General features: G+C 36.6%; 1 protein-coding gene across 1 annotated transcript in view; it reads right to left on the bottom strand.

Annotated features, from left to right (window-relative positions):
* Positions 1–3,420: 3,420 nt before the first annotated feature.
* Positions 3,421–14,842, bottom strand: part of LOC138713243 (purine nucleoside phosphorylase) — a 31,703-nt gene continuing 20,281 nt past the window's right edge. The window contains exons 2-6 of the mRNA XM_069845185.1: positions 13,732–13,826; positions 9,966–10,144; positions 7,573–7,748; positions 7,203–7,393; positions 3,421–3,775 (exon numbers count right to left, since the gene is read on the bottom strand). Coding sequence (XP_069701286.1) covers positions 3,561–3,775; positions 7,203–7,393; positions 7,573–7,748; positions 9,966–10,144; positions 13,732–13,826 — 856 coding nt within the window. The 3' untranslated portion in view covers positions 3,421–3,560. The remainder of the gene's footprint in view (positions 3,776–7,202; positions 7,394–7,572; positions 7,749–9,965; positions 10,145–13,731; positions 13,827–14,842) is intronic.

Below are 14,842 nucleotides of genomic sequence, written 5' to 3'. Positions count from 1 at the left end.
GCTCTATATCACTTCACTTCGACTGTCCGTGACCACCTGGATGCTACTTTTCCTATTCACTGGATTGGAAGAGGTGGTCCTACCCCATGGCCAGCAAGATCTCCCGACCTGAACTGTATTGATCATCTGAGGATACCAATTCTTAAAATCAATTGTTTATGAAATCCCAGTGTATACAGTAAAGGAAATGGTTGGTAGGATTATAGCTGCTTGTGATGTGATGCATAACACGCCAGGATCCTTCGAAAGGTTATGGCAGAATCTCATAAGCCATTGCAATTCTTGCACTCCTCATATTGGTGACAGACATTTTGAACCCAATTTGTAAGTTTCAAAAGTAACCAATAAAAATAACGTTCAAATTTTATATGACCGCTTATAACCACCCTCACATGTTTAAGGGGTTAGGTACAGCTTACAGCAGTAAAATTTTTGGAAATATTCAACATTTTTTTCCTCCATTATTGTATCTTGTACATGAATGAAAATTGGTATATGTAAAACATTGTCCTTCTGCTATATGAAAAAAATATTGTTACGATTTAAAAAAAAATTATATATATATATATATATATATATTCAAAATTCATAATGGTGATAGTTCACTGTGCCGTGATGAAGCGTTTCCCTCATAACTCATAAACTTGTTAGCTTTTCATGTTCTCTTTCTTTTACTTCATTGCTGAAACTCATGTTTACAATATCATGCTCTTTCAACTACATTCCTTGATAAATAATATATATATTTTTTTATGTTAGAAGGAAATACTGGTATTTGACCACTTTTTTAATGAATTTATTTTTTGTCAGACAATATATCAAAGGTAGAGAAGTGATCTTACATCATATTGTAGATATGACATGCACAAATAGCCTACATAAAAAATTTCATCACAGAATGTTGGATAATTTTTTAGTTCATCACTGCACAGTGAACTGAACTTTGAAAAAAAAAAAAAAAAAAAAATTAATCGTAAAAATACTTTTTTCATATAGCAGAAGGACAGTGTTTTACACAAACTAATTTTCATTATTGTACAAGATATAGTAATGGAGAAAAAAATGTTGAATATTTCCAAAATTTTACTGCTGTAAGCTGTACCTAACCCCTTAAGCTCCGTCTCTTCAAGCTGGCTTCACAAGTTCTAAGTTCTCTGCATCAAAATAATCAGTAAACTACTCCCTCGTTCTTGTATAATTCTGGCATGGTTAATTGATTAGATTCTCCCTGTGGATTATGATCTAGAATTTTCAATATTAAATTCTACTGGCACCTATTACAGGCTACACACTAAACCTCTATGTGATGAATAAGACAGGGGATGAGGAAATCAAAGAGAAAAATACATAAAGACAGAGAATTCTAATACCTACAGAGAATGCTAACTACAGTCACTAAATATTACGTACATAATATTGCTATCTTAATCACAACTCAGAAATAAATTATACAATGAAAGGAAATAAGGATCTACTATAGAATAAATTTACGTTCTGTTGAACATATGATGGGGTGTGAATGAAATAGTCCTAAGTCACACAGACAAAATTTTACAGGAGAGCGTGTTAAAGATTTAGAGTCCAATGTTATTAGGCGCGGTATCATAATTTCTTCAGCGTATACTTACATCATTTTTATAATATTTTAATAGTAGCTTCCCCATATGTGATGTAAGAAGTGAACTCGCATAAAAATCCATTTTTGTTAAAAGTGTGGCTTTGGACTATCTCATTCTCACCCCTTCTAATAAAAAATCTCTAACTAGTGACCCCACACTTGTACTTGTAGTTAATATAAATACTGTTCTCCAAATCAGTAATATTGTACGTACAGTAATTTACATATCATTCACTGCATGGCTAGGCTCGAGTTCTGTAACCATTATCAGTGTCATTAATGTATTGTATGTATGGAAAATGTAGCTGCATGAAAAGAAAAGGCGACAAATCAAGTATAAATTTTCATATAGGAAAACATACTTGAAATAACCTGAAATGTACAAGTACAGTCAACTCCGGATGTAGTGAACATCTATGGACTTGCATATTTCGATCCAAAGTGTCTCTCCCCTAACCTTAAATGACAGAAATGAATGAAATCGTGAACAAGAAAATAAAATATTTCATTTTTGTGGAATGGATTACACTGTATACTGTTACTCAAGTTGATTTACTTAAACTATGCTGTCGACCCAGTCCGCCTGCGAAAGACCGCTTTCAATGTCACTTATATTATTCGCCTTATCTTCCAAAGAAAACACTTCATGCTCTTTATACAGTATATTCACTGTTGGAACACTAGATCAAGTAGAAATGACAAATGCTGTTATGGTGTGACTGCGTACTCAGCCTTGGAATTTCCCGGAAACTGGGAGAAGGTATTGGAGTCCGAAAGCCATCGCAATCTTACCTTCATTTATGCTCTGGACACAATGTCCGTCTCCTTTTAATAAAAGAAGGCAATTTCATTTTCCGTTGTTTTGATGCTATCCATCATAATGGAAATGTTTCTGAGAACAAAAGACAATCCTTTGATAGTGGAGGATTAGAAATAACAGTAGAGTAGAGTGCCTGAGAACAGAATGTCAAGTCTTCGACGGTGGAGTGAGGCAAGGTCGTCACGTGTTACCTGGATTTACAGTACAGCTCATTGTCTAGGAATCACTAATCCTACCTTTATCCTTTGACTAAAGGAGTAAGAAACTAAGAATGTTGTTCTCAACACAGTCTTTCAATTTTATACAAGAAGATCTGACTTCAAATAAGAATTTGTCAGGATACAAGGTTAATTATAACCGAAATATTAATGTACTTTTTAATGTTTGCGGGTCGGGACCAACGATTTGGATTAACTATAGCCGAATGTTCACTATAACCGAGTTCACTATATCCAGATTTGACTGTATTTATCTTTTGGCGTAGACAAGGAAAATTATAATCTGTCTTAAAACCCCCCGCAATAAAGTGGGAGGGAAGGAGACTGTTTTTAAGAGGTCCTACTAAATTTCTTGATTTAGTTCTATTTTAACTTGTCGCTATTTCTTATATACCGGTAATGAAACAGATATTGGCTTGAGCAATGTAAGGAAGAAGTGGTGTGGATGTGTCTGCTTATGAATGAGCCAAACGCGTCCAAAAGATAACTGCGGGGCACACCGGAGTTTCCCTGACAAGCCACTGAAGGAGGATTAAATCCACGAAGTAATTAATAATAGGCAATGGATTTCTCTACAAATTTAACCAGATACGAACAACTAAGTTACAAAATATTAGGTTTTGCTATTACCATAATTCTATTTTCTAGACGTTATTCTAAAATTTTCCTCAAAATTCTAACGTTTACAATGATACTATTTTGACTGTTAACCAAAAATAATACCCTTCATTAAATAATTATGACGATAAATGCCTAAAGTAATGTTGTAAAGACATTGTGTGGCTTACGTATATCATGCATATTTCAGCACGTTCTTCAAACTTAGCGCTTCTGTCTTCAGTATCAAGATATCATCATCCTGATACTTGCTGAATGGTGTTCACATGGAGCTAAGTGTTGCAGTTTATTTCTCTCTGGTGCTCTGTATGTGTAGCACCATGCGGGAAACAAATTCCTTCAGCGTAGCTTCCTTCTTCTTTCCAGCTTCTACTACTTCTTCATGGTTGGGAAGATCTTCGCGGTCATACGTGGTCATGCATTCGTTTGTGATAAGGCTGAATGCGAACACTGTCATACCACTGTGGCAGGCCACGATGACCTCGTGTGCTGTACTCATACCTATAGAAACGAATATCAAGCATTTAGACCCACTTATTATTACCCCAAATAAAAAAATAATCCTGTGCTGCATCAGGGATACACCAGCAAGCAGAATATGTCATATGGTTTCGGAAACTAACCTACATTTTTGTTGGTCTGAATGCTTTATTTTTGTACTGATCTAAAATGAACAGTATGGGTCTATGATAACAGAAGTACCTAACAATTAATAAAGGGCATGCAGTATATAGTTTGATCCATTTAGGAAGATATAACACAGAATTGAACGGGTTACATCAGCTGCTTGTCTATGCGGATGACGTGAATATGTTAGGAGGAAATCCACAAACGATTAGGGAAAACGCGGAAATTCTACTTGAAGCAAGTAAAGCGATAGGGCTGGAAGTAAATCCCGAAAAGACTAAGTATATGATTATGTCTCGTGATCAGAATATTGTACGAAATGGGACTATAAAAGTTGGTGATTTATCCTTCGAAGAGGTGGAAAAATTTAAATATCTTGGAGCAACAGTAACAAATATAAATGACACTCGGGAGGAAATTAAACGCAGAATAAATATGGGAAATGCCTGTTAATATTCGGTTGAGAAGCTTTTGTCATCCAGTCTGCTGTCAAAAAATCTGAAAGTTAGAATTTATAAAACAGTTATATTACCTGTTGTTCTGTATGGCTGTGAAACTTGGTCTCTCACTTTGAGAGAGGAACAGAGATTGAGGGTGTTTGAGGATAAGGTTCTTAGAAAAATATTTGGGGCTAAGAGGGATGAAGTTATAGGAGAATGGAGAAAGTTACACAACGCAGAGCTGCAAGCATTGTATCCTTCACCTGACATAATTAGGAACATTAAATCCACACGTTTGAGATGGGCAGGGCATGTAGCACGTATGGGCGAATCCAGAAATGCATATAGAGTGTTAGTTGGGAGGCCGGAGGGAAAAAGACCTTTGGGGAGGCTGAGATGTAGATGGGATGGTAATATTAAAATGGATTTGAGGGAGGTGGAATATGATGATAGAGACTGGATTAATCTTGCACAGGATAGGGACCAATGGCGGGCTTATGTGAGGGCGGCAATGAACCTGTGGGTTCCTTAAAAGCCAGTAAGTAAGTAAGTATAAAATTTATAATGGGGGTGCTGTAGAATTCATTTCAGTTCCAATGTGATACTCGAGAGTTTTATATCATCACTGTTACCACACAAGAAATAAAGGATACTCAGCAATGACAGAATAAACAAAATGCTTCTTGAATAAATGGGTATTTTCTGACGAAGCAACCTTCCATGCCAGTAGGTGAGTAATATACAGTCTAGTACATACAGTCACGAAGCTCAATACGTAGGGAATATGCATTCAATAACAGTTGAACTTTAGTTGCTAGCCACTAGAATAACTACTATCGTACAGTCTATTGTTCCTAGTAATCTCAGTTGCTAACTGCTTGGAGCATTGTATCGCAAGAAATGCAAAAAAACACCTCATGCTTCGTGACTGTATGTACTAGACTGTGGTAATATGATAAGGTAACGTAGACAACAATAAGAGAAGTTCTTAATGAAGGATGAACATGAACATGAACTGAACCCACCAGACTGAATAATAGATTTTTCGTCAAACGAAACTATAATGTCGATTTCAGTTGGTTAAAACATGTTACTAGTAATTTTATATTGCTGTTTCTTAATTTTCAAGCAAACAACTCTGATAAGCTGAAGTTTGCATATCTCTTACATTAAGTTTGTTTTCACTTTTATGTTTGTGCTCATTTGTTTCATCGTAATTTTTTACAATGCAATCTTCCATATTTACATTACATTTATAGCCAATTTTCTATGTCAAAGTGTCGTTAAAAAAACTATTGAAAGGCCGTCGTAATAATAAAATATGGTACTTTAATAAGTTAAGTTTATCATGATCAGAGTTACCAGATATCTGGTCCCATAAAAAGGGAGAGAAATATGTTGTGGTTGTTTTCTAATGCCAGGCGTTTGACAATAAAGTCATTTGACCTCTTGCACTCCAATATTTTTCAAAGATATTATCATGACCAGCCACTGAAGCACAGATTTTAAGGTGTTCCGAATCCATTTCTTGGTTTGAGTTGCACAATGGGCAGTTAGGAGACTGATATATTCCAATTCTATGGAGGTGTTTGGCCAAACAATCATGGCCTATTGCCAATCTAAATGCAGCTACAGACGATTTTCGTGGTAAATCGGGAATTAACTGTGGATTATGATGCAGAGAGTTCCATTTTTTCTCTTGTGATTGTCTTATCAAATTTTGTTTGTTGAAATCTGTTGTTGTTGTTTTCTAATGCCAGGCGTTTGACAATAAAGTCATTTGACCTCTTGCACTCCAATATTTTTCAAAGATATTATCATGACCAGCCATGTTAAATGGCAAGTTGTAGCCGATTTAAGAGAACACCATATTTTAACATTTTGGTGGCTACTTCATTCACACACAACCCCCAGAATGTCTGGAGGACCACACCTGCTGTTGGTCGACGGGTCCATTGGACCTAGCTGGGAGATCTTGTTGATCACCAGCTTTCCCTCCTTAAGCCACTGGAGGACGATTTTAGTGCCATAGCAGGTCAGCACTAGGAACAGAAAAGTAGAAAGAGGAGGAAGGAAAGGGAAATGAACCCCTAGGCCTCGAATGAAAGTTGTTTGTTGAAGTCTAAGTATGTAGATTTAATAAATCTTTTCTCAGAGTAATATGTAGATTTAGTAACAGGTCTGTAAGTAGCAGTGCTGCCCTTTTCTGCTAATGCATCCTCATTCTCGTTTCCCAGGATTCCACAATGGGATGGTATCCAATGGAGTACAATTCTTTTATTGAGTGATATTAATTGAGAGAGCATTTTAGTTATTTCTGCTGTGTGAGATGAAGGTGTGTTTATTATTTTTTTTTTATTTTAGTAGGTTATTTTACGACACTTTATCAACAGCTTAGGTTATTTAGCGTCTGAATGAGATGAAGGTGACAATGCCAGTGAAATGAGTCCGGGGTCCAGCACCGATAGTTACCCAGCATTTGCTCGTAATGGGTTGAGGGAAAACCCCTGAAAAAACCTCAACCAGGTAACTTGCCCCGACCGGGAATCGAACCCGGGCCACCTGGTTTCGCGGTTGAAGGTGTGTGTTTAGAGACTATTGATAGAATAGCTGCTTTGGAGTCTGACAATATAACTTACTTGCTTACTTACTGGCTTTTAAGGAACGCGGAGGTTCATTGCCGCCCTCACATAAGCCCGCCATTGGTCCCTATCCTGAGCAAAATTAATCCATTTTCTATCATCGTATCCCACCTCCCTCAAATCCATGACAATATAACTGCATTCTTAAATTTATTGATGTGGCATAGAAGATTCTGGTAATAAATGCCATTAATATTCTTTATGCATCCCAAAACTCACCAACTGCATCGATTCCCAGGATTTTCATGGCGCGAAGTTCTGCCACAGTCTCGAAACTGGGTCCGCCAAGGCACGTATACACTCCTTCATGCATGGATTTTTCAATTCCCATCTCTTTTCCAATTTTCTTGGCTACTGCCCTCAAAGCAGAATCATAGGCTTTGCTCACAGCAGGGAATCTAGGACCAAATCTAGAAAAGAAAAGAAAAACATTTCTAAACCCAAATATACCGGGTACAGTATTTATTCATAGATTAAACCATAAAGAGATCTAAAGCATCGTTTTATAACAGGACACATTCATTTAGTGAAGAGTAATTAAGTTACAATTGGTACAACAATCCCAACGCATTATGAATATGAAACTTACCTCTCATCATTGGGACCTCTCAAAGGGTTGACCCCGGCAAAACCCATGAAGTTCACATGATCTTTAATAATCATGATGTCACCAACTTTATAATTTTCATGCAGACCACCAGCAGCATTTGTGGCTATCAAATAATCCACACCAACAAGTTTCATCACACGCACAGGCATTGCACACTGGAATCAAACAAATATGTATGCAATGAGCTACATGGTTTCAAGTCCCCTTTACACACCATGAAAATGGATGGCGGAATACCAACATTCATTTCCACAACAGACACAGTACGTACTCAACAAGACAGGAGGATCAAGTATCTAAGTAAAAAGCATTTAGTACCTTTAACTCAAATTACTTAAAATAAAAAGTTCCAAATTACTATAAAAAAAAGTTGGAAGAACTCTTTTATTGTGTCCTATCCCATTGAAATTGTTGTTGACGTTGTTGTTGTTTTCTAATGCCAGGCGTTTGACAATAAAGTCTTTTGACCACTTGCACTCCAATATTTTTCAAGATATTATCATGGTCAGCCACTGAAGCACAGATTTTCAGGTGTTCCGAATCCATTTCTTGGTTTGAGTTGCACAATGGGCAGTTAGGGGAATGAAATATTCCAATTCTATGCACGTGATTGGCCAAACAATCATGGCCTGTTGCCAATCTAAATGCACCTACAGACGATTTTCGTGGTAAATCGGGAAATAATTGTGGATTATGATGCAGACAGTTCTATTTTTTCCCTTGAGATTGTGTTATCAAATTTTGTTTGTTGAAGTATATAGATTTAATAAATCTTTTCACAGAGTAATACGTAGATTTAGTAACAGGTCTGTAAGTAGCAATGCTGCCCTTCTTTGCTAAAGCATCCTCATTCTCGTTTTCCAGAATTCCACAATGGGATGGTATCCATTGGAATACAATCCATTGAAATTGTGTGTGTGTGTGTCTACTGCCTACCCACTTCACTTGTGTGACTCGGGTTCCGCATATTGGAGATAGATGGCAGGACTGTGACTCATTTTTAATTTGTACAGCACTTCGGCAGGCCATGCTGTATATGATGTGTATCTGTGAACAGTTATGCCGTGTTCTAGGGTGAGTGTATGTGTGTTCGTGAAAGTGTAGTGTAGGGAATGAGTGAGGATGATGATGATGATGAAAGTGAGAAGGGGAGAAGGGGAAACCCTTCTATTGAATGGCACCAAGGGGGCCATTGGGCGTAACGTCTCCATCCAACTGACGAATCACTATCAACAGTGACATATATCTTTTCTTCATATGCACTGTAGAGAGATAGGCGTGTGGTGTGCAATGAACGGACACAGAATTATTGGGCCTATTTTCACTCAGGGCACAATTATCAGCGAGCGTTACCGGTATGTGAATGAGATGCCTGACCCATTTTTAGATGAACTGACTTATAGAGAACATTCCTCAGCATATTTCTAACAAGACTCCGCCACTGCTCATACTGCCGAAGAATCCATGAGAGAATTGCGTCGAATTTTGTGAAGGAGAATTATCAGTAAAAATTTGTGGGCCCCACAAAGTCCAGATTTAACACCATGCGATTTCTATCTATGGGGGGGGCACTTAAAAATAAGGTTTATGTGAGAAACCTGCATACAATAAATGAGCTTAAAGACTATGTAAGAGCTGAAATCGAGTCAATCAGTGAAGCAGAACTTCTTCAAGTAATTAAAATTTCATAAGAAAGTGTCAACAGTGCGTATTAGTTCGTGGGGGACATTTTCAACACCTACTTTGAGCTACTTTTCTCCAACCAGGAGATCAACCGCGAAAGGAATGTGCTTACTATTGCGTCATCTATTGGAGCGAAGAAGATAGATAATATTATCATTATAACGTCAGTTTAAAAACCATGCATTCTCCTGCATATGTTATTTCCTGTATGGAGGGATTAAAAGGCCAGGAGATTAACAGTGATCTAATTTTGTAACTAGGGTAGTATAAAAATTTGTGTATCAATGTTATTGTTTGTGCTGTGAGAGCTAGCGAATACCCACGTGTGTGACCTTATAACACCTTATGACATCAACATTCATTCACAGCATTACCCCGCTGCGTTTCATTCCGCAGAGACTTTCTCGTGGTTTGAGAACAGTAGTAATTCAGTGCCGGCAGACTAGGTGGCTGCTTCACAGCAGATAAGCTCCTAGCTGTGGGCGATGGGAAAATGAAAACCGCGCGACTAAATAAAACAGTGTCACTGTGTAAGACGCCATGGTAAATTACTCGACTACAATAAAAAACCAATAGTAATCTACAATACGAAGTACAAGGTCAGTAAGCCTTTAATAATAATATGCTTTTAACAATTTTTAAAACAGTGATATGAAGAAGGTAGATTATCTAGAAATAGTGGTATTTACCTTGCAGATAGGATATCCTTCATAGTAATGGAAGCGTCCTTGCATGCACATTACAGGCACTCCTTGTAGCAGACCGAACACCAGCTGACCTGCATGTCCTTTCACCGTCGATACAGGGAAGTGAGGAATGGTTTCATATGGAAAACACTGCCTTTCAGTCAATGAATCTGCCACAGCACCTAAAGTCATAGGAGCATGTAGGCCTATATAATGTAAAGTCGTACATTAAAACAAAGATGAGAAATGAAATTATTTTTATGTTTTTTTTTTTTTTTTTCAAAATTCTTTCCTACTGATGCCTAGCTTACATACATACATACGTTGTTGTTTAGTCAACTGTCCGAAGACAGGTCTGAACCTCACAAGTGATACTAACAAGGCACCACTTATGAGGCAACCAGGCCAGGAGATAATGGGGTAGGGTGGCCAGTTCCTTTCCCCCTTCATATAAATAAATAAACATACATACATACATACATACATACATACATACATATGACAAGGAATGGACGAAATGTACGGACATTTAACAACATGCCAACATTTTGCTCCTCATGTTTATTACGGTCGTTGCAATAACATTACAGGGTTCCTGTGCCAGAATCATTACAGTACATATACCTGTTCTAAAGGACCTCAAAGTAGCTACCCACCGTATACAATCTTAAATACAACGAGAATGTTCGAAGCCGAACTCAATCAAGCTTTGCTGGAAAAGCTGATATAATTATGTCAAACAGATTGCACCACCACCACGTTTCATAAATAACCTTAATATCACGATTGTTCCTTAAGAGCTATCGTCATTAAAGACGTGACAATCTTACTGAAATATATTATATATATATATATATATATATATATATATATATATATATATATATATATATATATATATACACACCGTACTTTCTCCAATAGTTAGCCTATAGATGCCAATACTTAACCTACAGGCCTATAATTAATTATTTAAGGAATATGTTAAAATATTTCCAATCGAAATTTAGTTAAATTCTCCAATAAAACTAAAAATAGCAATTATTAATAAAATTTACCACAAAAAATGACAAAAATTAATCATCACTAGGGGTGCTTTACGAGGATTTACCGCCACTTACGGAACTTATTTCCGAAGACATTCAGAGCAAAAGATGTCATATAAACATGTGTCCTAGTCTCAATATTTCCAGAGTTACACTAATTTGAAGTTGTTAGTAAAATACCTTTATTCTTTAGTTTGAAGGGTAAAAGAATATTACAAATAGAGAATGAACTATTCAGAAGTATCATTTATTTAATTGGCTAGTGTTCTAAAGCTGAAAATGTGTTGTTAATTGTTTTGTACAGATTTTGTTTTTCAATTTTTAACTAAAAATTACACCATTCTTACGCACTTATACAACAATTGTTACAAATCATACGACTTAGGAACTTAATTCTTTACAGTTTAATTCTGCATCTTAATGTACAGTCTTAGAGTGGCGTGATTTGTAACAATTCATTGTTGTGATAAGTTTGTAAGAAAAATGTAATTTTGTAATTAAGAATCTAAAAAGAAATTCTGTACGAAGCAACTATGGAATACACAATACATTTTTAGCTTCAGAATACTAGTTAATTAAAGAAATGATATTCCTTTGTCTGATGCTTTTCCAATTCACTGCGGGCTAAAGCAGGGAGATGCACTATCACCTTTACTTTTTAACTTCGCTCTAGAATATGCCATTAGGAAAGTTCAGGATAACAGGCAGGGTTTGGAATTGAACGGGTTACATCAGCTTCTTGTCTATGCAGATGACGTGAATATGTTAGGAGAAAATACATAAACGATTAGAGAAAACACGGAAATTTTACTTGAAGCAAGTAAAGCGATCGGTTTGGAAGTAAATCCCGAAAAGACAAAGTATATGATTATGTCTCGTGACAGGAATATTGTACGAAATGGAAATATAAAAATTGGAGATTTGTCCTTCGAAGAGGTGGAAAAATTCAAATATCTTGGATCAACAGTATCAAATATAAATGACACTCGGGAGGAAATTAAACGCAGAATAAATATGGGACATGCGTGTTATTATTCGGTTGAGAAGCTCTTATCATCCAGTCCGCTGTCCAAAAATCTGAAAGTTAGAATTTATAAAACTGTTATATTACCGGTTCTTCTGTATGGTTGTGAAACTTGGACTCTCACTCTGAGAGAGGAACATAGGTTAAGGGTGTTTGAGAATAAGGTTCTTAGGAAAATATTTGGGGCTAAGCGGGATGAAGTTACAGGAGAATGGAGAAAGTTACACAACACAGAACTGCACGCATTGTATTCTTCACCGAACATAATTAGGAACTTAAAATCCAGACGTTTGAGATGGGCTGGGCATGTAGCACGTATGGGCGAATCCAAAAATGCATATAGAGTGTTAGTTGGGAGACCGGAGGGAAAAAGACCTTTTGGGAGGCCGAGACGTAGATAGGAGGATAATATTAAAATGGATTTGAGGGAGGTGGGGTGTGATGATAGAGATTGGATTAATCTTGCACAGGATAGGGACCGATGGCGGGCTTATATGAGGGCGGCAATGAACCTTCGGGTTCCTTAAAAGCCATTTGTAAGTAATATTATTTTACCGGTACCATTAGGGTGCGAAATCCCGGGGGGGATGGGTATGATCCCCCCACCAATCCTAAGAATTTCCTCCCACTAAAATATCCCGGGGGGCGGGGTATTATAACGAGACAAACAGCGAAACATACACTACTAAAAATATTTTCATTTCAATGTTTTCATTGCATGTATTTAAAAACCATATATAGGCCTACTTGTAACTTCCCAAACCATTATACGTAACGTAAAGGTAAAAATTCTTCTCCCCACCCCCCACCAACTTGTAACGATTTCGCACCCTGAGTAAAAGAATATTACAAATACAGAATCAACTATTAAGAAGTATCATTTAATTGACTAGTGTTCTGAAGCTACAAATGTGGTGTTAATTGCTTTGTACAGATTTTGTTTTTCAATTGTTAACAAAATATTACATAATTCTTACGCACTTATCACAACAATTGTTACAAATCATATGACTTTAGAAACTTGATTTTTTACAGTTTAATTCTGCATCCTAATGTACAGTCTTAAAGAATTTACAAGAGTGAAGTGATTTGTAACAATTGTTGTGATAGGTTTGTAAGAAAAGTGTAATTTTGTGGTTAAAAATCGAAAAAAAAAAAAATCTGTACGAAGCAACTATGGAATTCAGAACACATTTTTAGCTTCATAATACTAGCTAATTAAAGAAATGATACTCCTGAATAGTTTATTCTTTGTCTTTAATCTTATTTTACCCTTAAAACTAAAGAATACCAGTAATGGTATTTTACAAACAACTTCAAATTAGTGTAACTCTGGAAATATTGAGAGTAGGACCCATGTTTATATGCTCAAAATGTCTTTGGAAATATTTTTCGTAAGTGCCGGTAACTTCTCGTGAATCACCCTGTATGTATGTATGTATGTATGTATGTATGTATGTATGTATGTATGTATGTATGTATGTATGTATGTATGTATGTATGTATAAATTTCAGTCGACTTATTGTAAATGTAGTGCAACAATAATTAGTTAAAACATCATTTATTATACAGACTTGAAACTATTTCACGGTCTAACTTTGCAGTCATCGCTTAATTATCGTAAAACATGATACCGGTAATCAAAATTAAAATTACGCTGTACCTAGCAAGTTGCACCAAATTCAAGGAATAGCTTACCAAGGCCTGAACCGCAGATGATTCCAATCGCTGGCCGGTACTTCGTGTTCTGCAGTAGAAAGTCTGCCGTTTCTCTGATGTCCTCGTATGTGTAGCTGAAAGTAAAATAAAATACCTCATTTAATACTGTAATATTAATACTATTATTATAATAATACTCCATTCCTTATACCTTTCATCAGAACATAGTTGGCAGTTAATTTTACTTTCATTTTCTTTAGGAGACATTTCCATAACTGTTACTGAAATCCTAACTGATTTATACAACGATTTTCAAGTTATGTTGAATCACACTAAGTGAACTGAACAATTTCAGACATTTTTAAAAATTCATTGTTAACTCTCTAGCATCCCATAGTGTTTTCTGGTTGTGCTCAGTGATGGCGTTGCTTGTCAACAATGTAACCAGTTTATTCTAGTATATACAGTCACGAAGCTTGAGTTGTGAGCGTACTAGGAACAATAGACTGCCGGTATTATTTCGCATTGTCTGTAATGAGGCGATAGTAGCGATCCTAGTGGTTAGCAAGTATCTATGGATGCATATTCCCTACGTATTGAGCTTCGTGACTGTATATACTATACTTGTTATTTTGAAAGATGGGACATGACAGGAGCGTTGCGATCGGAAAAACAACTGAATGTCACATAGCGTGGTAGGTCTGTTGCTATGGTAACGACGGTTGAGTTGCCAAACTTACCGTTCCCACGTGTTGAGTGCTTAATAGCTCTCTTGGCGACATTTATTGTGCACACAGTGTTAGCATTGGTACGTTTCGTCTTTGATTCTCTGTCGATTTTTGTATTGTCAATTGTCAATTGCCATTGTACTAGGAGCGCACTCAGCTGAGTGACTTATTTGGCCGGGATTCCGCAGTTAAGTGCACAGTAATCTGTACAGACATATGCACTGCTAGCTATGAGAATATTACAGATTTTATTAATTTGTCATACAGAATATTATCTGTAATATTGACAATTAATATTTGAGGAGAAAAAAGGGAAACATTGAAGGAGGAGAGTTCGATCCTGTGCTGTGGATTGAATTCGGCGTAGCTCAGTGGTCAGAGCGCTTGGTACGTAAACCAAGGACCCGGGTTCGATCCCGGCG

Source organism: Periplaneta americana, chromosome 14, assembly GCF_040183065.1.
Source record: "Periplaneta americana isolate PAMFEO1 chromosome 14, P.americana_PAMFEO1_priV1, whole genome shotgun sequence".
In the NCBI taxonomy this organism is placed as follows: Eukaryota; Metazoa; Arthropoda; class Insecta; order Blattodea; family Blattidae; genus Periplaneta; species Periplaneta americana.
This window is presented reverse-complemented; position numbering and strand designations above follow the sequence as displayed.